This window comes from Oncorhynchus kisutch, linkage group LG2 (assembly GCF_002021735.2).
Source record: "Oncorhynchus kisutch isolate 150728-3 linkage group LG2, Okis_V2, whole genome shotgun sequence".
In the NCBI taxonomy this organism is placed as follows: domain Eukaryota; kingdom Metazoa; phylum Chordata; class Actinopteri; order Salmoniformes; family Salmonidae; genus Oncorhynchus; species Oncorhynchus kisutch.
This window is the reverse complement of record NC_034175.2, coordinates 27,607,392-27,631,701: the sequence shown is the minus strand read 5'-3', so window position 1 is coordinate 27,631,701 and position 24,310 is coordinate 27,607,392. Positions and strand designations below refer to the sequence as shown.

At 44.5% G+C, this 24,310-nt stretch overlaps 1 protein-coding gene across 1 annotated transcript in view; it reads right to left on the bottom strand.

Annotated features, from left to right (window-relative positions):
• The window catches only part of LOC109864604 (2-oxoisovalerate dehydrogenase subunit beta, mitochondrial-like), a 90,162-nt gene that overhangs the window by 37,812 nt on the left and 28,040 nt on the right, over nucleotides 1–24,310 (bottom strand). The window contains exons 7-8 of the mRNA XM_020452459.2: nucleotides 21,451–21,548; nucleotides 19,934–20,044 (exon numbers count right to left, since the gene is read on the bottom strand). Coding sequence (XP_020308048.1) covers nucleotides 19,934–20,044; nucleotides 21,451–21,548 — 209 coding nt within the window. The remainder of the gene's footprint in view (nucleotides 1–19,933; nucleotides 20,045–21,450; nucleotides 21,549–24,310) is intronic.

Sequence of the window (24,310 nt, the reverse complement as noted above, 5' to 3'; positions counted from 1 at the left end):
TAACTTTCACTGCTATGCGGATGACACACAGCTGTACATTTCAATGAAACATGGTGAAGCCCCAAAATTGCCCTCGCTAGTAGTCTGTGTTTCAGACATAAGGAAGTGGATGGCTGCAAACTTTCTACTTTTAAACTCGGACAAAACAGAGATGCTTGTTCTAGGTCCCAAGAAACAAAGAGATCTTCTGTTGAATCTGACAATTAATCTTAATGGTTGTACAGTCGTCTCAAATAAAACTGTGAAGGACCTTGGCGTTACTCTGGACCCTGATCTCTTGACTACCATATCAAGACTGTTTCAAGGACAGCTTTTTCCATCTACGTAACATTGCAAAAATTAGAAACTTTGTCCAAAAATGATGCAGAAAAATGAATCCATGCTTTGGTTACGTCTAGGTTAGACTACTGCAATGCTCTACTTTCCGGCTACCCGGAAAAAGCACTAAATAAACTTCAGTTAGTGCTAAATACGGCTGCTAGAATCCTGACTAGAACCAAAATGTTTGATCATGCTAGCCTCCCTACACTGGCTTCCTGTCAAGGCAAGGGCTGATTTCAAGGTTTTACTGATAACCTACAAAGCATTACATGTGCTTGCTCCTACCTATCTCTCTGATTTGGTCCTACCGTACATACCTACACGTATGTACGGCAGGATGCAGGCCTCCTAATTGTCCCTAGAATTTCAAAACAAACAGCTGGAGGCAGGGCTTTCTCCTATAGAGCTCCATTTTTATGGAATGGTCTGCCCACCCATGTCTTAGACGCAGACTCGGTCTCAACCTTTAAGTCTTTACTGAAGACTCATCTCTTCAGTGGGTCTTATGATTGAGTGTAGTCTGGCCCAGGAGTGTGAAGGTGAACGGAAAGGCTCTGGAGCAACGAACTGCCCTTGCTGTCTCTGCCTGGCCGTTTCCCCTCTTTCCCTGCCTCTTTCCCTGCCTTTACAGGGGCTGAGTCACTGGCTCACTGGTGCTCTTTCATGCCGTCCCTAGGAGGGATGCGTCACTTGAGTGAGATGAGTCACTGATGTGATCTTCCTGTCTGGGTTGGCACCCCCCCTTGGGTTGTGCCGTGGAGGAGATCTTTGTGGGCTATACTCGGCCTTGTCTCAGGATGGTAAGTTGGTGGTTGAAGGTATCCCTCTAGTGGTGTGGGGACTGTGCTTTGGCAAAGTGGGTGGGATTATATCCTTCCTGTTTGGCCCTGTCCGGGGGTATCGGATGGGGCCACAGTGTCTCCTGACCATTCCTGTCTCAGCCTCCAGTATTTATGCTGCAGTAGTTTGTGTCGGGGGCTAGGGTCAGTTTGTTATATCTGGAGTACATCTCCTGTCTTATCTGGTGTCCTGTGTGAATTTAAGTATGCTCTCTCTAATTCTCTTTCTTTCTCTCTCTTGGAGGACCTGAGCCCTAGGACCATGCCTCAGGACTACCTGGCATGAGGACTCCTTGCTGTCCCCAGTCCACCTGGCCGTGCTGCTGCTCCAGTTTAAACTGTTCTGCCTGCGGCTATGGAATCCTGACCTGTTCACCGGTCATTTATGAACATTTGAACATCTTGGCCATGTTCTGTTATAATCTCCACCCGGCACAGCCAGAAGAGGACTGGCCACCCCTCATAGCCTGGTTCCTCTCTAGGTTTTTTCCTAGGTGTTGGCCCTTCTAGGAGCCACCGTGCTTCTACACCTGCATTGCTTGCTGTTTGGGGTATTAGGCTGGGTTTCTGTACAGCACTTTGAGATATCAGCTGATTTGATTTGATTTGATCAGGGGCTTCATGAAATTGGTTTCCGTGGCCGAGAAACCGCACAGAAGCCGATGATCACCATGCGCAATGCCAAGTGTCGACTGGAGTGGTGTAAAGTTCGCCGCCATTGGACTCTGGAGCAGGGGAAATGCGTTCTCTGAAATGATGAATCACGCTTCACCATCTAGCAGACGCAAATCAGGGTTATGCATAGTTCCAACTGTAAAGTTTGGTGGAATAGTCTGGGGCTGTTTTTCATGGTTTGGGCTAGGCCCCTTAGTTCCAGTGAAGGGAAATCTTAATGTACAACATACAATGACATTCTAAACAATACTGTGCTTCCAACTTTGTGGCAATATTTTGCAGAAGGCCCTTTCCTGTTTCAGCATGACAATACCCCCATGCACCCCCCAAGCGAGGTTCATACAGAAATAGTTAGTTGAGATTGGTTTGAAATAACTTAACTGGCCTGCACAGGGCCCAGTACTCAACCCCATCCAACACCTTTGGGATTAATTGGAACACAGTCTGCGAGTCAGGCCTAACGTCAGTGCCAAACCTCACTAATGCTCGTGGTTAAATGCAATCAAGTCCCGCAGCATGTTCCAACATCTAGTGGAAAGCCTTCCCAGAACAGTGGAGGCTGTTATAGCAGCAAAAGGGTGGACCAACTCCAGATTAATGCCCATGATTTTGGAATGAGAACGTTCGACGAGCAGGTGTCCACAAACTTTTGGTTATGTAGTGTAGATTTGTTTCATTGTGGGGTATTTACTGAAAGATTTACTTATTAAGCAAAAAATACGAGGTCATGGCTTGGAAGTTTGAAACGCAGCGTGGAGGCTTCTTGTTTACCTCACCATCATAATATGGATTCCTTCTAAACTGTAAAAAAAAAAAATCTGTTGTACAAACATGATACAATGCAAATAGCCCGGGAAGCCATTTCATTACGTTCAGGAGTCTAATGGCTTGGGGGTAAAAGCTGTTGAGAAGCATTTTGGGCTTAGACTTGATGCTCCAGTACCGCTTAACATGCGGTAGCAGAGAGAACAGTCTATGACTGGGGTGGCTGGGGTCTTTGAAAAGTTTTCCTCTGACACCGCCTGGTAGAGAGGTCCTGGTTGACAGGAAGCTTGGCCAGTGATTGGCCAGTACAGTGATGTACTGTGCCGTTTGCACTACCCTCTGTAGTGCATTGCGGTCAGAGGCATTTCAGTTGCCGTACTAGGCAGTGATTGCAACCAGTTAAGATGCTCTCGATGGTGCAGCTGTAGAAACTTTTGAGGATCTGAGGACCCATGCCAAATATTTTCAGGCTCCTGAGAGGGAATAGGCGTTGTAGTGCCCTCTTCACGACTGTCTTGGAGTGTTTGGACCATTCTAGTTTGTTGGTGATGTGGACACCAAGGAACTTGAAGCTCTCAACCTGCTCCACTGCAGCCCCGTCGATGAAAATGGGGACGTGCTCGGTCCTCCTTTTCCTGTAGTCCACAATAACCTCCTTTGTCTTGATTATGTTGAGGGATAGGTTGTTATTCTGGCATCACCCAGCCAGGTCTCTGACCTCCTCCCTATACGCTGTCTTGTCGTTGATCAGGCCTACCACTGTTGTGTCATCGGCAATTTTAATGATGGTGTTGGAGTTGTGGCTGGCTGTGCAGTCATGAGTGAACAGGGAGCACAGGGGGGGACTGAGCACGCACCCCTGAGGGGCCCCTGTGTTGAGGATCATTGTGGCAGATGTACTGCTACCTACCCTCACCACCTGGGGGCGGCCCTTCAGGAAGTCCAGGTTCTAGATGCAGAGGGAGGTGTTTAGTTTAGTGGATAATGGTGTTAATGTGAGCCATGACCAGCCTTTCAAAGCACTTCGTGGCTCCGGATGTGAGTGCAACGGGTCTGTAGTCATTTAGGCAGGTTACCTTAGTGCTCTTGGGCACAAGGACTATGGTGGTCTGCTTGAAGCATGTTGGTTTTACAGACTCAATCAGGGACATGTTGAAAATGCCAGTGAAGACACCTGCCAGTTGGTCAGCACATGCCCGGAGCACATGTCCTGGTAATCCATCTGGCTCAGCGGCTTTGTGAATGTTGACCTGTTTAAAGGTCTTACTCACATCGGCTGCAGAGAGCGTGATCACACAGTCATCCTGAACAGCTGATGCTCTCATGCATGCATGCATGCCTGCCTCAGTGTTGCATGCCTCAAAGCGAGCATAGAAGTGATTTAGCTCGTCTGGTAGGCCCTTGTCACTGGACAGCACACGGCTGTGTTTCGTTTTGTGGCCTGTAATAGGTCCGACGAGCGTCGGAGCCAGTGGTGTACGATTCAATCTGAGTCCTGTATTGACCATTTGCCTGTTTGATGTTTCGTCGGAGGGCATAGCAAGATTTCTTATAAGCTTTTGGGTTAGAGTCCCGCAACTTGAAAGTGGCAGCTCTACCATTTAGCTCAGTGCGAATGTTCCCTATAATCCATGGCTTCTGGTTGGGGTATGTACTTATAGTCACCTAGGGGATGACGTCCTCGATGCACTTATTGATAAAGCCAGTGACTGATGTGGTGTACTCCTCAAGTTTACAATAAAGGCATTTCACTGTACTTGTGCATGTGACGTTAAAAGCCCATTTTGAAAGACAACACAAGTTAAACAGTCAAAGTAAAAATGTATTCAAAAGTTTTTTTTAAAGTACTACTCAAAAACTACAATACCACTACACCCACAGCCATAGACTGAGGAAAAGCCTGTTACTTGTGACATTGTATCCAAAACACTCCATCTATAATAAAAAGAGTGTTTGAGGCCTCCCGGGTGGCGCAGTGGTTAAGAGCGCTGTACTGCAGCGCCAGATGTGCCACCAGAGACTCTGGTTTCGCGCCCAGGCTCTGTCGCAACCGGACGCGACCGGGATGTCCGTGGGGCGACGCACAATTGGCCTAGCATCGTCCGGGTTAGGGAGGGCTTGGCCAGTAGGGATATCCTTGTCTCATCGCGCACCAGCGACTCCTGTGGCGGGCCGGGCGCAGTGCACGCTAACCAAAGTTTCCAGGTGCACAGTGTTTCCTCTGACACATTGGTGCGGCTGGCTTCCGGGTTGGATGCACGCTGTGTTAAGAAGCAGTGCGGCTTGGTTGGGTTGTGTATCGGAGGACGCATGACTTTCAACCTTCGTCTCTCCCGAGCCCGTACGGGAGTTGTAGCGATGAGATAAGATAGTAGCTACTAAACAATTGGATACCACGAAATTGGGGAGAAAAAGGGGTTAAAAAAAAATAAAAAAATATAAAAAAGGGTTTGCATTTCGCATTGCTTCCATCCCAGTTCATGACAAACAAACAAAGTCTGAACACTCTGTTCCACTGCCGGTACAGTATATTTGCTAGATTTATTTGAGTAAGACGGCACTTAGTGGGCCAGATTGGTAAGTCTTAGCAAGTGAACAAGGTCTAGAGCTCCTCGATACAGTCAGAAACACAGTCTTGAAGAAAAGGCCACGCTGCCGATTGTGCATCCATGTCCCTCAGTTCTCATACCATCACCTATTTCTCTCTCACTGGCTCTGACGAGAGACAAATCTTCATTTAGCAGAGAGATCGGTGGGTGCAAACACACAGATCTAGTCCTTAGATTACTCTTGCCTCTTATGGGTTCAGCCAATGGGTTGCGTCACCTCGAGGGACTTTGAGTCAGTCTAACTGAAGGTATGACCTTTTCATGCCATCGTACCAAAAAGGGTAGGCCCATACTCGTGTCACCAGTGGACCCATAGGCAGACAGACCTCTCCACTGTGCATTATTGATAACGTATACAAGTCTATGTGAGGGATGTGCTAAAATGTCAATTCTAGGCCGATACTGATTTAAGTGATATTTTCTTGGTCAGGATTTGTCCAAAAACCATACGAAGAGTCTTTCATTTACTGCTACAAATAAATCAATAGACAAATGGAATGACAGATGCTAACCCACTATGGATAATATACAGTTTCTGTAGTGACAATCACACCTTTCATATCCACGCCTTTAAGTACCCATGCTACCCTGGGGCTTTTAAAAAGAAAAAATGTTCCACTCCCTGTGAACTTTGAATAAACTAATGAAACTGCCAGCCAGCACCTGCCCACCTGCCACCTGCCAACACATCTGTGTTACCATGGCAAGTGTTAGCCTTCAGTGTGAAGTGCCGACTGCCGGGAACACCAGCCCCACGGGTAACCAAGTTCAGCAAGCATGCTATGCCCACACCACTCACTCAGAGCAGATAGGGAGAACATGTCACTGGCCGTTTCATGTTTACACATCCCTTTCTACTTGTCAAATAGGACACACCAGCCGCTATCTGTGGCAGTTGTGCTTGAATGTAGCAGAAGGATAGAGGAGTTTCCTTCATGTTGCGGAAAGTCAGAGTGGTCTGTTAAGCCTTTGCTCTCCTTTACTTTTTGCTCTGTTATAGTGGGTGTTCTGGCTTTTCTTTGGCAAAGTCGTACATATTTCTGGAGAGGAGGAAGGAGGAGAAGTGAGCACACACACATTTCCTGGGGTCATTAAGGGAGACCATATGATGTGGCATGTGTGCTGAGGCTGGGGAAATGGGAACGGTGTGTTTTATGGGAGCAGATAGGACTTGCAGATTCCCAAACCAGAATGGACTTGCTGCCTGCGAGGAGGACAAACGCCAAACGAAGAAATATTGTGTGCGATGACAATAGCAATGTTGAGAGAGGGGAGAGTAAGCAAGTGAGGTCAAGAGAGGTAAAAGTAGTCAAGTAAAAGGGGATATAGATGACCAAGAGAAAGTTAACAGACCATGACCAAGTGTGTGGAGAGATGGGAGACAGGGGGATATCTAAAACAGCATTTCTCAGCCGTGACCTAAGGGTGTGAGATCAATCCCAGGTGAAATAAGCTAATCTTGACAGTTCATCATGAAACAACGCATTTCATCAGTGCCTTGGTGACTTTAAAAGGAGCCTGAGAAGAAGTCTTTGAAACATCTTTAAACCCACTAACTGAAGGCAATGAGGACACAATCAAATGAAAGAGTACATGACCTCTGCCGTCCCGGATACTAAACGACAGTGCGTGAACCCTCCAGATGCCAACCACACGGACCTGGGTACAAAACGCCTTTACAAGTCTCACTGCAAAATCAAACAAACACATCAATTCACCGTGAATTGTCTCAAATTCATTTTATAGGGGACATGCGCGCATGGAGCTTGGAACCTCAAAGCATAAGCCCGAGTCACATCTTGATCACGTTAGCCAGTTTCTTTGCTTTGGAAAGACCCCGTCTGGAAGGGTATTGTGTGTCATGGGAGGTCGAAGCAGTCAAAATAGCTATTTTGGAGAGAGCTGAAGCTACGGGTGGAAAGTAATAAGAGATTCATTGTAGGGAGAGGGCCTGAGCTCCTCAAGGTCTTCCAGGTCCAAGGCCTTTCGGCTGACGGGTCTGGTTTGTGAGGCATGAGAAGTGCCATCTCCAATCACTGCTAACTGATCCACCACTCTATTACTGACTGCACACCCTCAAACAGTTTCACACTGGCCAGATCGTAGTCTGACCAGGACTGGAAAATGCCTCTGAATCACTGACTAGGCACTAATATGAATCTGGACTAGTTTTGAATATTGACGAGGAGCCATAGGATGCGATAGAAATCTCTGATCAAAATTAGATTTGTACAAGAGCCAGCTCAAGAGCACTTAAGATGTAGGCCACTGAAAACAACAACAGACTGAAGGTCTGTCAAAGAGGATGATATGGGTTTTTATATAAATTACCACACTGGCTTTTGACCCAGGAGCAAGAGAGAGGGAGACTTTCCACATTATATCATTTGAGCCTGGTGGTCTGGCAGGGCCAAACCAGCCATTTTGTTTATCCCTTAAATGAACGACTATTACATTTACTGGACTGCCGCAGACAGCGGCACAAAATACAGTTTTTCCCTCCATTTCTACAGCAATTTCTGTCTATTCCCTTTGTCAACAAGAGACTTGACTGTATATTTAGATCCCTGTGTCGCCGCCGGTTACCACCGGGGTGGATGGCTCCGGATGGAGGGAACAGGAAACCCAGAGCTATCGTGCTAATGATCACACGTACTAAGAGACACACGTCTATAAAGACCCACCGGGATCAAACAGATAAGAACTGATTCAACTGACTCATATGGACAATCTGGGCATGGATGTCCGCTGTTCAAAGACGCTGAGGAGAGATGCAGGAGCCAACTGTGACTCATAGATTTATATGAAGTCCTAATTGGACTCCCGTGTTCGGCTGTGGGTCCATGGACCAACAAACTGAGCGTGTGTGTACTCACTCACTCACGAGCCCATCAACCCATTTAATGCAAGACGATGTTAGCGCAGGTAGGTATTCCTAAAAACGCTGGAGATCAAGCGAACAACCACTGAATTAAAAAAACAGACTGAATTCTTTCTGACATGTACTTGAGGCCAAGAACAGTACTGACAGTTGAAATCAATGGATCAGAGAATAATACCATTTACTATCCTCTGATGGCGCCAATTGTGGCAGCGATTTTTCTTTCCTTATGTCAGCATATAGACTGGCACATAATGAATCATAGGAATTCTCAATGGAGTCGGAGAAAGCCAACTCAGATGGAACAGGATAAAGATTGGAGGTTACAATGCTCTGTGAGTTATTCCTCTGAGCAATCGCTTGATGAAATGTCACATCTCCCCTTTAGTAGCAAAAGATCTAAGGCTCTGAGGCCAGAGAGGGCTGTGTGACTTGGGTAATTCTGGCCACAGTCGTCCTCTGTAAATCCAAAATAGCTGGTGAGTCAGAGGGCTCGGCGGGAGGGTGAGTCAAGAGAAGGAAAGAAGAGGTTTGTGACAACTGTGCCGGCTGACCGGCCCTACATGTGTAGGACTAGTTTCAATAAAATGCGAAATGTAAATTCATGTGGAAATTCCTGAAATAGCTGCCTTGTGTGAATGACCCCATGTCTGAAAAAGGCTCAGCATCAGCAGAAGTTCTAGCCACAGAGCCAGGGCAGGCGGGCAGGGAGCACCCAGGGCTAGCCCTCAGTCAGTCAGGGTGACCAGGGGCACCAGGGTTTGACCTCACTCTTCACCTAACCTTTGAATATTAGGCCTACTTTAGGATTGGAAGTGGAGGATTCTGGGTAGTCAGAGGGCTGACAGAAGGAGTTGCGTAAGCACACAAGGGGTCTGTTTCACATTAGAGATTAAGCAGGGACGTGGACTAGATTGCACTTTTAGGTAGGATGAATGATAATTTTGTTTCATAGACATATTCCTGGACAGCAGTTCATTTGATTTAAAATGGTTCCACTCACACTCAATAGTTCTGGGCCGGTGTCTGATTTCCCAGTTACATCAATGCTAATGAAATAACATTTTTTGTTCTCCGTTACTCCTGGATTTACTCAATATGGGTTAGTGAAACCAACCATAAAAGTGAAACATTTCCCCTATCGTCAGGCAGCTATGCCCCCTAAATTGCTGTGCAATGTGAGTACAATCAATCTAGCTCTTCAAATGCAGATATGGAAAGGTAGACTAGTTTCAAAGGCGACCTTTATGTGCTATACAGTGTAGCACCTAAGGGGACCTACACTGGTAAAAACCTGTAATTCAACCACTCAGCAACCAGCACTTCCCAACTAAGACGACAGGAGTATTTCACACAAGAAATCCATTATGGCACTCAGTGGATGAATACCTATGCTAGTCTTGTCTAGTCTTCACTCTAAAACACCCCCCATTGCAGAGGCAGACCACTGGCCACAGGTGGGACAATAAAGTACACACTCAGACAGGGCAGACCATTTGCAATGATGATACTGAACCATGGAGAATTTGGTTTTCTGTGCGTTGTGACCAAAACAGGCACTGCTAAGACAAACAAATGTTTAAAAAAACACAGTACTTCAGCATAGCCATATCTGGGTAACCGAACCAATTTCCCCGTCTACGAACCCACCTTTCGTGCATAAAAGGAGCCAATATTCTATTTCATGTCCGGGTTGTTTTCATTAGCTGGCCCCACTGTCTGAAAACATAAAAGGGATTCTCTGCTTTCACTTTGAGAGGAATCAGTAGTCTTACGTAAGCTTTTTGGTTTTTTTTCAACAGACACCCGCATTTGTTCCTAATTTAAATCTGGACCATGAAGTTTTTTTATGATTCAGATTTATTAAAAGATAAAACAAAATATTTTAACGTTGCATTCATGGCATATCGGGTACAAAGAACATGGCGATTATTTAGCCTGTGGTTAATTCATCCTCTCCAGTTAATTGCGTGATTAAAAAGGTTCTCTACTCATCCACAACCACCAAATAATGCCACATGGGGCATATAGGGCAACACACAGAGACTGCTGCACAACAACACATTCCCTGGCAGTGTTGTCGGCTTTTGAATTTCACGGCTATAGGGCTGAGTGAGGACATAATACCTTACCAAGAGAAAACATAATAAGAGAAAGAGGAGATAGCCCCCTATGAACTGACAAGGAAATGGGGAAGTAAAAAGGAATGAGGGTGGACAATCCACAACACGTTTAGCTGAAGGAGAGGAGAGAGGAGAAAACAGTGGAGAGGAAGACAAGTGTTGTTGGCAAGGTGAAGACGGTGACCTTGCCCCCGAGAACCATAAGCGGTGTATAAACACACTATTCAATTTCATAGAGCCGGTTTAATGGGGGCGGCCATTGCTGAAAATCACCCCGTTTATTTGAGAAAATAGTCTCTGAACAAACGGCCCATAACAGACTGTTGCTGACTTCATTTGAAGCGTCCCGTTGCCAAGACAATAACAATACATGCCATCGATTCCAATTGGGCTCGCTATTAAATTTCTGGTCTGAGACCACAATTTTGATCTTGTGCCTTAACTGTCAGTTATAAGATTTACTTGGCAGCGGCAGGCCTCGCAGAGCTTACCAACTGTGTCATGTGCTGCACCAGAGGGACTTTAAAACTGCATGATAAAACAGGCAATATAAAAATCCATCCGGCACTTTTGCCAGAGTGCAGTGTCCCCAGCGGTTTGCCACGTTCACAACAAAACAGAATGTGGCGGCACGTTTGAAGTGGACCATTTAAAATGCGTGGCATTGGCACATCTCGGGAGGTGACAAAATACAGTGCCTTCAGAAAGTATTCGTACCTCTTGACTTATTCCACGTTTTGTTGTGTTACAGCCTGAATTCAAAATGTATTACATATATTTATTTCTCACCCATCTGCTGGTGAAGTCATCTCCCAGTGTCTGGTGGAAAGCAGACTGAGTCAGGTTTTCCTCTAAGATTTTGCCAGTGCTTAGTTCTTTTCCGTTTATTTTTTTGCCTGAAAAACTCCCCAGTCCTTAACAATTACAAGCATACCCATAACATGATGCAGCCACCACTATACTTGAAAATATGGAGAGTGGTACTCCGTAATGTATTATAATGAATTTTTCCCAAACATAACACTTTGTATTCAGAACAAAAGTAAAAAACGTGGCAAAGCAATTCAGATGTAGCCCTTGGTTCTCTCCAGACCTGACTGCCCTTAACCAACACAAAAACATCCTATGGCGTTCTGCATTAGCATCAAACAGCCCCCGTGATATGCAACTTTTCAGGGAAGTTAGAAACCAATATACACAGGCAGTTAGAAAAGCCAAGGCTAGCTTTTTCAAGCAGAAATTTGCTTCCTGCAATACAAACTAAAAAGGTTCTGGGACACCAAAGTCCATGGAGAACAAGAACACCCCCTCCCAGCTGCCCACTGCACTGAGGATAGGAAACTCTGTCACCACCAATAAATCCACTATAATTGAGAATTTCAAAAAGCATTTTTCTACGGCTGGCCATGCTTTCCATCTGGCTACCCCTACCCCGGTCAACAACCTGCACCCCCCCACAGCAACTCGCCCAAGCCTTCCCCATTTCTCCTTCTCCCAAATCCAGTCAGCTGATGTTCTGAAAGAGCTGCAAAATCTGGACCCCTACAAATCAGCCGGGCTAGACAATCTGGACCCTTTCTTTCTAAAACTATCTGCCGAAATTGTTGCAACCCCTATTACTAGCCTGTTCAACCTCTTTCGTGTCGTCTGAGATTCCGATAGATTGGAAAGCTGCCGCGGTCATTCCCCTCTTCAAAGGGGGTGACACTCTAGACCCTAACTGCTACAGACCTATATCTGTCCTACCCTGCCTTTCTAAGGTCTTCGAAAACCAAGTCAACAAACAGATTACCGACCATTTCGAATCCCACCATACCTTCTCCGCTATGCAATCTGGTTTCAGAGCTGGTCATGGGTGCACCTCAGCCACGCTCAAGGTCCTAAACGTCATCATAACCGCCATCGATAAGAGACATTACAGCCGTATTCGTCGACCTGGCCAAGGCTTTCGACTCTGTCAATCACCACATCCTCATCGGCAGACTCGATAGCCTTGGTTTCTCAAATTATTACATCGCCTGGTTCACCAACTACAGACCTCTGACAGTCTATGGGGGTGCACAAGGTTAAATTCTTGGGCCGACTCTTCTCTGTATACATCAATGATGTCGCTCTTGCTGCTGGTGAGTCTCTGATCCACCTCTACGCAGACGACACCATTCTGTATACTTCTGGCCCTTCTTTGGACACTGTGTTAACAACCCTCCAGACGAGCTTCAATGCCATAAAACTCTCCTTCCGTGGCCTCCAACTGCTCTTAAATACAAGTACAAAGCCCCATATACTACCCACCACTGCGACCTGTCCACTCTCGTTGGCTGGCCCTCGCTTCATACTTTTCGCCAAACCCACTGGCTCCAGGTTATCTACAAGACCCTGCTAGGTAAAGCTCCCCCTTATCTCAGCTCGCTGGTCACCATAGCAGCCAGCATCCACCTGTAGCACGCGCTCGAGCAGGTATATCTCTCTGGTCACCCCCAAAACCAATTCCTCCTTTGGCTGCCTCTCCTTCCAGTTCTCTGTTGTCAATAACTGGAACGAACTACAAAAATCTCTGTAACTGGAAACACTTATCTCCCTCACTAACTTTAAGCACCAGCTGTCAGAACAGCTCACAGATTACTGCACCTGTACATAGCCCATCTATAATCCTCATTTGCTCACATTGTATATAGACTTATTTTTCTATTGTATTATTGACTGTATTTTTGTTTTACTCCATGTGTAACTCTGTGTTGTTGTATGTGTCGAACTGCTTTGCTTTATCTTGGCCAGGTCGCAATTGTAAATGAGAACTTGTTTCGAAGAGCCCTTACTGCTGCTCGATCATCCTATTTTTCCAACTTAATTGAGGAAAATAAGAACAATCCGAAATTCCTTTTTGATACTGTCGCAAAGCTAACTAAAAAGCAGCATTCCCCAAGAGAGGATGGCTTTCACTTCAGCAGTAATACATTCATGAACTTCTTTGAGGAAAAGACCATGATTATTAGAAAGCAAATTACGGACTCCTCTTTAAATCTGCGTATTCCTTCAAAGCTCAGTTGTCCTGAGTCTACACAACTCTGCCAGGACCTAGGATCAAGAGAGACACTCAAGTGTTTTAGTACTATATCTCTTGACACAATGATGAAAATAATCATGGCCTCTAAACCTTCAAGCTGCATACTAGACCCTATTCCAACTAAACTACTGAAAGAGCTGCTTCCTGTGCTTGGCCCTCCTATGTTGAACATAATAAACGGCTCTCTATCCACCGGATGTGTACCAAACTCACTAAAAGTGGGTTTGGTAAAGCCTCTCTTGAAAAAGCCAAAAACTTTGACCCAGCAAATATAAAAAACTAATCGGCCTATATCTAATCTTCCATTTTTCTCAACATTTTTAGAAAAGGCTGTTGAGAAGCAACTCACTGCCTTCCTGAAGACAAACAATGTATACGAAATGCTTCAGTCTGGTTTTAGACCCCATCATAGCACTGAGACAGCACTTGTGAAGGTGGTAAAAACCTTTAAATGGCGTCAGACCGAGGCTTTACATCTGTCTTCGTGCTCTTAGACCTTAGTGCTGCTTTTGATACCGTCGATCACCACATTCTTTTGGAAAGATTGGAAACCCAAATTGGTCTACACGGACAAGTTCTGGCCTGGTTTAGATCTTATCTGTCGGAAAGATATCAGTTTGTCTCTGTGAATGGTTTGTCCTCTGACAAATCAACTGTAAATTTCGGTGTTCCTCAAGGTTTCCGTTTTAGGAACACTATTGTTTTCACTATATTTGACCTCTTGGGGGTGTCATTCGAAAACATAATGTTAACTTTCACTGCTATGCGGATGACACACAGCTGTACATTTCAATGAAACATGGTGAAGCCCCAAAATTGCCCTCGCTAGAAGCATGTGTTTCAGACATAAGGAAGTGGATGGCTGCAAAATTTCTACTTTTAAACTCGGACAAAACAGAGATGCTTGTTCTAGGTCCCAAGAAACAAAGAGATCTTCTGTTGAATCTGACAATTAATCTTAATGGTTGTATAGTCGTCTCAAATTAAACTGTGAAGGACCTTGACGTGACTCTGATCTCTTTTGAAGAACATATCAAGACTGTTTCAAGGACAGCTTTTTTCCATCTACGTAACATTGCAAAAATCAGAAACCTTCTGTCCAAAAATGCAGAAAAATGTATCCATGCTTTTGTCACTTCTAAGTTAGACTACTGCAATGCTCTACTAAATACAGCTGCTAGAATCCTGACTAGAACCCCCCAAAAATATCATATTACTCCAGTGCTAGCCTCCCTAAACTGGCTTCCTGTCAAGGCAAGGGCTGATTTCAAGGTTTTACTGCTAACCTACAAAGCATTACATGGGCTTGCTCCTACCCATCTCTCTGATTTGGTCCTGCCGTACATACCTACACGTACTCTACGGTCACAAGACGCAGGCCTCCTAATTGTCCCTAGAATTTCTAAGCAAACAGCTGAGACAGGGCTTTCTCCTATAGAGCTCCATTTTTATGGAATGGTCTGCCTACCCATGTGAGAGGCGCAGACTCGGTCTCAACCTTTAAGTCTTTACTGAAGACTCATCTCTTCAGTGGGTCATATGATTGAGTGTAGTCTGGCCCAGGAGTGTGAAGGTGAACGGAAAGGCTCTGGAGCAACGAACTGCCCTTGCTGTCTCTGCCTGGCCAGTTCCCCTCTTTCCACTGGGATTCTCTGCCTCTAACCCTATTACAGGGGCTGAGTCACTGGCTTACTAGGGCTCTTTCATACCATCCATAGGAGGGGAGCGTCACTTGAGTGGGTTGAGTCACTTATGTGATCTTCTTGTCTAGGTTGGCGCCCCCCCCTTGGGTTGTGCCGTGGCGGAGATCTTTGTGGGCTATACTCGGCCTTGTCTCAGGATGGTAAGTTGGTGGTTGAAGATATCCCTCTAGTGGTGTGGGGGCTGTGCTTTGGCAAAGTGGGTGGGGTTATATCCTTCCTGTTTGGCCCTGTCCGGGGGTGTCATCGGATGGGGCCACAGTGTCTCCTGACCCCTCCTGTCTCAGCCTCCATTATTTATGCTGCAGTAGTTTATGTGTCGGGGGGCTAGGGTCAGTTTGTTATATCTGGAGTACATCTCCTGTCTTATCCGGTGTCCTGTGTGAATTTAAGTATGCTCTCTCTAATTCTTTCTTTCTCTCTCTCGGAGGACCTGAGCCCTAGGACCATGCCTCAGGACTACCTGACATGATGTCTCCTTGCTGTCCCCAGTCCACCTGGCTGTGCTGCTGCTCCAGTTTCAACTGTTCTGCCTATTATTATTTGACCATGCTGGTCATTTATGAACATTTGAACATCTAGGCCATGTTCTGTTATAATCTCCACCTGGCACAGCCAGAAGGGGACTGGCCACCCCACATAGCCTGGTTCCTCTCTAGGTTTCTTCCTAGGTTTTGGCCATTCTAGGGAGTTTTTCCTAGCCACCGTGCTTCTACACCTGCATTGCTTGCTGTTTGGGGTGGGCTGGGTTTCTGTACAGCACTTTGAGATATCAGCTGATGTACGAAGGGCTATATAAATAAATTGGATTTGTTCTCAACTTGCCTACCTGATTAAATAAAGGTGAAATAAATAAAATAAAATAAAAAAAGTCACAATTGGCCTCAGTGAAATCCCTGAGCGGTTTCCTTCCTTTCCAGCAACTGAGTTAGGAAGGACGCCTGTATCTCTGTAGTGACTGGGTGTATTGATACACCATACAAAGTGTAAAGGGATATTCAATGTCTGCTTTATTTTTTCCATCTACCAACAGGTGCCCTTCTTTGCAAGGCATTGGAAAACCTACCTGGTCTTTATTGTTGAATCTGTGTGGTTGAATTTGAAATCCACTGTTCGACTGAGGGACCTTACAGATAATTGTATGTGTGGGGTACAGAGATGAGGTAGTCATAAAAAATATAAAATATTTATTAGTTATAGTTATTTTGGCTTGCCATAACAGGGGATGAATACTTATTGACTGAAGACAGTCAGCTTTTCATGGTTTTATGAATTAAAATAAAATACACAGGCCACGCTCACCTCCTCTCCTACAGTTACTTTAATCGTGCGACAATGTAGAAATACAGCCCTAAGTTGGAATTCAATCAATCACGAATGCCAGAAACTACACTGTAGAGAAAAATAACATGGTTTCTGTGCCACATTGAAGGGCAATTTAAGTGCTAAATTAGACAGTCTGCTGCAGGGATTATCAACTACACTGAACAAAAATAAACACAACATGCAACAATTTCAAAGATTTTACTGAGTTACAGTTCAAATATGGAAATCAGTCAATTGAAATAAATAAATTAGGCCATAATCTATGGATTTCACATGATTGGGCAGGGGTGCAGCCAAGAGTGTGCCTGGGAGGGCATAGTCCCAGCCACTGGGGAGCCAGGCCCAACCACTGGGGAGCCAGGCCCAGCCAATCAGCAAGAGTTTTCCCCCACAAAAGGGCTTTATTAGACAGAAATTATTTTTTTCAAGTTAAAGTCTGACCGTAAATCAGAGATCACTATGATGACACACCAAATGCGTTTGATGGATCGCAGGAATAGGATTTTGAAGCATACAGTCCAAGCCATGTCTTCCAACAGTGCAACAGCTGTCGGCATCCAAGGATTATCCAACCTAAATAAACGCTAAGGGTAAGGACGATAGCAGTGATGTAGCCTACGAGCTACATATTATTTATATCTACATAGCGCATTGATGTAAATCACACTGCTGCCCTCTCATTTAGCCATTTGCGCCTTACGGATTGTGGTCGTTGTGGATGGCTATTCACAATTGGATATGTGTAACACAATAATGGTTGCATTTAAGAAGTTTAAGCTGCTTATCAATCAGTGGACAGGCTGTGAAAAATGCTCTCTTGCAACAGCTGCATAGTGTGGATCCCAGCCTATGGAATAAAAGTTGAAAAGATTTGACATGGGATCTCAGATACGCAAAACAGCTAGACCATTGAGAGCATCTTGACTGGCTTCAGTACCGCTTGCTATGGCAACTTCTCAGCATCCGACCACAAGGCAGTACAGAGGGTAGTGCGTAGGACCCAGTACGTCACTGGGGCCGAGCTCCCTACCATCCAGGACCTCTAACTCTTTTGACTCATCACATATGATGCTGCTACCAGCGTTTATTATCTATCCTGTTGCCTAGTCACTTTACCTCTACCTACACTATCGTTCAAAAGCTTGGGGTCACTTCGAAATGTCCTTGTTTGTGAAATAAAAGCATTTTTTAAAAATCCATTAAAATATCAAATTGATCAGAAATAGTGTAGACATGGCTAAATGTTGTAAATGACTATTGTAGCTGGAAATTGCAGATTTTTTATGAAATATCTCCATAGTCATACAGAGGCCCATTATCAGCAACCATCACTCCTGTGTTCCAATGGCACGTTGGGTTAGGTAATCCAAGTTTATCACTTTAAAAGGCTAGTTGATCATTAGAAAACCATTCTGCAATTTTGTTAGCACAGCTGAAAACTCTTCTGATTAAAGAAGCAAAAAAAATGGCCATTTCTGAAACTCGTAAGTCTATTCTTGTTCTGAGAAATGAAGGCTATTCCATGCGAGAAATTGCCAAGAAACTGAAGATCTTGTACAACGCTGTGTATTACTCCCTTTGCAAAACAGCGTAAACTGGCTCTAACCAGAGTAGAAAGAGGAGTGAAATGCCCCGGTGCACAACTGAGCAAGAGGACAAGTACAGTGCCTTGCGAAAGTATTCGGCCCCCTTGAACTTTGCGACCTTTTGCCACATTTCAGGCTTCAAACAAAGATATAAAACTGTATTTTTTTGTGAAGAATCAACAACAAGTGGGACACAATCATGAAGTGGAACGACATTTATTGGATATTTCAAACTTTTTTAACAAATCAAACTGAAAAATTGGGCGCGCAAAATTTTTCAGCCCCCTTAAGTTAATACTTTGTAGCGCCACCTTTTGCTGCGATTACAGCTGTAAGTCGCTTGGGGTATGTCTCTATCAGTTTTGCACATCGAGAGACTGAAATTTTTTCCCTTTCCTCCTTGCAAAACAGCTCGAGCTCAGTGAGGTTGGATGGAGAGCATTTGTGAACAGCAGTTTTCAGTTCTTTCCACAGATTCTCGATTGGATTCAGGTCTGGACTTTGACTTGGCCATTCTAACACCTGGATATGTTTATTTTTGAACCATTCCATTGTAGATTTTGCTTTATGTTTTGGATCATTGTCTTGTTGGAAGACAAATCTCCGTCCCAGTCTCAGGTCTTTTGCAGACTCCATCAGGTTTTCTTCCAGAATGGTCCTGTATTTGGCTCCATCCATCTTCCCATCAATTTTAACCATCTTCCCTGTCCCTGCTGAAGAAAAGCAGGCCCAAACCATGATGCTGCCACCACCATGTTTGACAGTGGGGATGTTGTGTTCAGGGTGATGAGCTGTGTTGCTTTTACGCCAAACATAACGTTTTGCATTGTTGCCAAAAAGTTCCATTTTGGTTTCATCTGACCAGAGCACCTTCTTCCACATGTTTGGTGTGTCTCCCAGGTGGCTTGTGGCAAACTTTAAACGACACTTTTTATGGATATGTTTAAGAAATGGCTTTCTTCTTGCCACTCTTCCATAAAGGCCAGATTTGTGCAATATACGACTGATTGTTGTCCTATGGACAGAGTCTCCCACCTCAGCTGTAGATCTCTGCAGTTCATCCAGAGTGATCATGGGCCTCTTGGCTGCATCTCTGATCAGTCTTCTCCTTGTATGAGCTTAAAGTTTAGAGGGACGACCAGGTCTTGGTAGATTTGCAGTGGTCTGATACTCCTTCCATTTCAATATTATCGCTTGCACAGTGCTCCTTGGGATGTTTAAAGCTTGGGAAATCTTTTGTATCCAAATCCGGCTTTAAACTTCTTCACAACAGTATCTCGGACCTGCCTGGTGTGTTCCTTGTTCTTCATGATGCTCTCTGTGCTTTTAACGGACCTCTGAGACTATCACAGTGCAGGTGCATTTATACGGAGACTTGATTACACACAGGTGGATTGTATTTATCATCATTAGTCATTTAGGTCAACATTGGATCATTCAGAGATCCTCACTGAACTTCTGGAGAGAGTTTGCTGCACTGAAAGTAAAGGGGCTGAATAATTTTGCACGCCCAATTTTTCAGTTTTTGATTTGTTAAAAAGGTTTGAAACATCCAATAAATGTCGTTCCACTTCATGATTGTGTCCCACTTGTTGTTGATTCTTCACAAAAAAAATACAGTTTTATATCTTTATGTTTGAAGCCTGAAATGTGGCAAAAGGTCGCAAAGTTCAAGGGGGCCGAATACTTTCGCAAGGCACTGTATATTAGAGTATCTAGTTTGAGAAACAGACGCCTCACAAGTCCTCAACTGGCAGCTTCATTAAATAGTACCCGCAAAACACCAGTCTCAACGTCAACAGTGAAGAGGCGACTCCGGGATGCTGGCCTTCAATTGGGAATTCATTTCTCTCTTCTTATGCCTTAAGGGGAAAGCAATCTAAAAGTAATCAGATTGCGTTACGGAGTTTGGGTAATCCAAAAGTTAAACTACTGCTAACAATTTCTGCTAACGACTAGTAACTAACGTATTACATTTAGAAAGTAACCTACCCAATCCTGAGTGTGTGTGTACACAAATTATATAGCCTAGCATGCGTCTTACCTTGCAAACGGTCTCAGTGTCCCAAGGCAAGATGGTCTGTAGATCTATGAGTTCGCAGGACACACCCAGTTTCTCCTGAGCCATGTTGGCCACTTCCCTCAGCACATGGATCTGTAAGGCAGGAGTCAGCGATCAAGACCGTGCATTCCATTCTAATCCACAATGGATATTAGAACATTTTATAATGCCATCAAGAACCCTTTTAGAATCAGCAGAGAACCACTACACAGCACCCCTTATTAACTTTCAAGTCAGTTTGGACTAATGAAGGAAGTTGCTTGGATAGACTCCATGTTTATTGGCAGATTAGAAAGCTGTATGTTTCCAGATAATGACTGCTGTGCCTGTGAATCATCGGCAATCTAACAGCAGGACATACTGGCTCCATCGTTATTATCCCCAAGCCGTGCATCAGGGCTTTGAGTGCGTCTATGAATGTGTGTGAGGGTTAATGAACTAAATCTATTCATGTGTGTGTCTTGGGTGATAGTCATGAGTCATAACCAGACAGCCAATTAATAAAAAAAGAAACACAGCGCTCTATAAACTTCTAACCCATTTAGACAAGATTCGACAACAGGCATATTAAAAAGATAAATATTCTGGTTTTAGTCAAACATGCTAGAAATGAGTACTAATATACTGAATATTGCTGTAGAAACGACAGAGCCTAGTACTTCTGTCAAGACATGAACAGGTTTAAAGTGTGCAATAAAATGAAACTTTACGATATAACAGTAGGACTAGCAAAATGAACCCCTCTGTTTCGTCCATTAGCAGGCCTTCAATGCAGGTTCCAGGCGCGGTTCCGACCGCTCCACTCGCTGGGAGTTGTTTTCCTTTCACTCGTCCATGGAGGGCTGATGGATTACCGGCGTAATGGGGTGGCACTTTAAAAAGCCCCGATTTCGATGACTTGGGTGTCTTTTTCATCTTTGCAAAGTGACAGCTTTGATGGAGATGATTTCCCAGTCATTCCCGGCCCTCAGGATTAGACCCCCTCTGCTTTTAAGCTGTACCTACATTAGTCTATTTTTCTGGGTGGGTTAAGCCCGTTAAGTGGGTGAGCAGAATCTTTGTAAGGGGCAACGACACCAAGAGCGCTATAGAGACCATAATCCTCTCCTGAGGAAAATAAATCAGGGGGACAGGAGTTGAAGACAACGGAAGGCCTTGTGTAGACGTGGACTGTTAACACCGTGGAGCAGCATCGGTCCAACGGAGACGTCAGTGTCGACACGATAAACCACAAACCCCTGGTGAGAAAACCCCTGTTGAGAGGCATGGGCTTGTGATGGAGCTAGGAGTTAATCCATGGCTCGTCCCTGTCGGCTTAAAAATGTCAAAGACCGAAGACGTAACGCGGATATCCCTACCTCTGCCCACCTCCAAACCATAAACAATGACTTCTGGCTAAGGTCATGACTCATGCACAGTCATAGATGGATATATAGCTCCATCTCCTCTGTGGCTCGAGTACGGAGAATCAACCCATGGCTCATCCTTCCACGTCTCACCTGTGTTCCCCACGCGACCAGAGTGACATCACTTCCTTCCTGTATAACCTCGGCCTGCGAAAGTGGGATGGTGTAGGCCTCTGTAGGGACCTGCTCCACTGCAAAACAAACAAAGAAAAAAACAAAACAACCTTCATCTCAATTGTTTCAAAACCAGTACTCTCATCTCCTCCCCTTCATTTGCACAGATTGTAAATGACTTGACCGGTGAAAACCCTATGGTGGAAGTTAATCCACCATCTAGCAAATTCTTGCAGATCAGTCCAGTGAAGGAGAATATCTTAAATGTACGGCCAACATGACCTGATGCACATGTGCAACTACAGTACTACACACGACAGGAATATGATTGGGGGGTCAATCCCGAACACACATCAATCACTCTGTTATGGCCAACTGTGGTTGCTCTGTCAAACGATGGTCCATAACCGCTCGTAGAGCTCAATGATGGAGAGGGTGACAAGGGAAACGACCGGCACACTCACAAATGAAAGCCTACAATCTGTGCTTCCAGTTAGGAACAAAGTCTCTGGCCCATTTGAGATGCTTTTTCCAGACCTCATCAATCACGCGGAGCCTTGTGTGCGCCTCGCCTATGGTCCTCTGTACCCCCAATCCATAAAATGTATGCACACATGACTAAGTCGCTTTGGATAACAGCGTCTGCTGAATGGCAAATATTATTACTATTACTTGAATTATTAATTATTATAATAATAAATAATATAATCAATTATTGCACTAACAATCAAAGATCAATGTGGACAACAAAACATTTGTGGGATGGGATATAGTTCAAATTGTGTTCCACACACAAGGGACATTATATTCATGCATCGGACTTTCTCTTGGATCCTTTCCCAAAGAGACTAACCCTTTGGCACCCTATTTGTATAAATCTTGGAGTTCAGAAACACTTGGTGGCAAAACACCGGAGGCACCAACATGGCCTATTTATGTAGTTATGTGGTAACAACATTACACAGGTCTTTGGTGCTCATCATACACACGCTTCAGTAAGTGTGTGTGTGTGGGTGTTAAGTGGGGAGACGGGTGCTCTTTAAAAAGTCTCTTGCATGGTAACACATGAACTGCAACGGTCTTTGGGCGTACTATTGATACTCAAGGGCGACATTACGGTTTTCCAACTCCACAATATACTTCCCAGAACAGTCGGAATGACTTCCACCCATTCTCCCTCTAGAGGTTAAGAAACAGGCTGTCGACTTCAGGAAGGAATTTCAAACGAGTGAAGAGAGCTACCTCTTGCAAGCCTTTCACAACCCAATCATGAAGTCAGTGTGTGTGCTGGTACATGGTTCAAATGAACCATGGATTGAATAGAGTGTGAATGATAGATTCACCTATAGGCCACATGGGACATTTATTTACAATTAAATGGCTTCCAGATTTAAGTGATGTCAGGGATGGGAGGGCATTTATTTTTGGTTAATCAGTATCTCTCAGAGCAAGTCATCTAATCATCGGGGTGATTCAGAAAGATGTGGAATTGGAAAAAGAAAAAAATGCACTCTTTCAAAATAAAAATAAACTCCAGAGACGGAATTTCAAACGATCCCTCTCTCTCGGAACATCTTGAGATGCTTATAATACGTAAGCATACAATAAGCTGAAATTCGTAGGTTTTTCCAGAATCTACTAAATTAAGCTTACATAGAAAGCAACAACAAGCATCAAGTAAAACCCCTGCCACCATCGAACAAACGAGTGAGCTGCTGGTGACTGGATTCAGGGATCTTTATATAGTGGAATTTCATCAACCTCCTCTGCTGTACACAGCTTCCCCGTTTCAGGCCGTGCTTCACGGTTGGGACGGTGTTCTTTGGCTTGCAACCCTTCTCCTTTTTCCTCCAAACATAACGATGGTCATTATGGCCAAACAGTTCTATTCTTGTTTCATCGGACCAGTGGACATTTCACCAAAAAAGTATGATCTTTGTCCCCATGTGCAGTTGCAAACAGTCTGGCTTTTTTATGGTGGTTTAGGAGCAGTGGCTTCTACCTTGCTGAGCGGCCTTTCAGGTTATGTCAATATAGGACTCGTTCTACTGTGGATATAGATACTTTTGTACCCGTTTCCTCCAGCATCGTCACAAGGTCCTTTGCTGTTGTTCTGGAATTAATTTGCACTTTTCGCACCAAAGTGCGTTCATCTCTAGGACACAGAACGCGTCTCTTTCCTGAGCGGTATGACAGCTGTGTGGTCTCATGGTGTTTATACTTGCGTACTATTGTTTGTACAGATGAAGGTGGTACCTTCAGGCTTTTGGCAATTGCTCCCAAGGATGAACCAGACTTGTGGAGATCTACAATTGTTTTTCTGAGGTCTTGGCTGATTTTTGGGGGATTTTCCCATGATGTCAAGCAAAGAGGCACTGAGTTTGAAGGTAGGCCTTGAAATACATCCACAGGTACACCTCCAATTGACTCAAATTATGTCAATTAGATATCAGAAGCTTCTAAAGCCATGACATCATTTTCTGGAATTTTCCAAGCTGTTTAAAGGCACACTCACCTTAGTGTATATAAACTTCTGACCCACTGGAATTGTGATACAGTGAATTATAAGTGAAATAATCTGTCTGTAAACAATTGTTGGAAAAATTACTTGCAAAGTAGATGTCCTAACCGACTTGCCAAAACTATAGTTTGTTAACAAGAAATGTGTGGAGTGGTTGAAAAAAAAAATCTTAATGACTCCAACCCAAGTGTAGGTAAACTTCCGACTTCAACTGTAACTACGGTCCTCATGAAGCCAGTCCTTGTGGTTCCATCCCCTCTGGCTGGTAAGAAAATAAAATGACTGCTTCAACGAAAAACATTACATGACCTCATCATC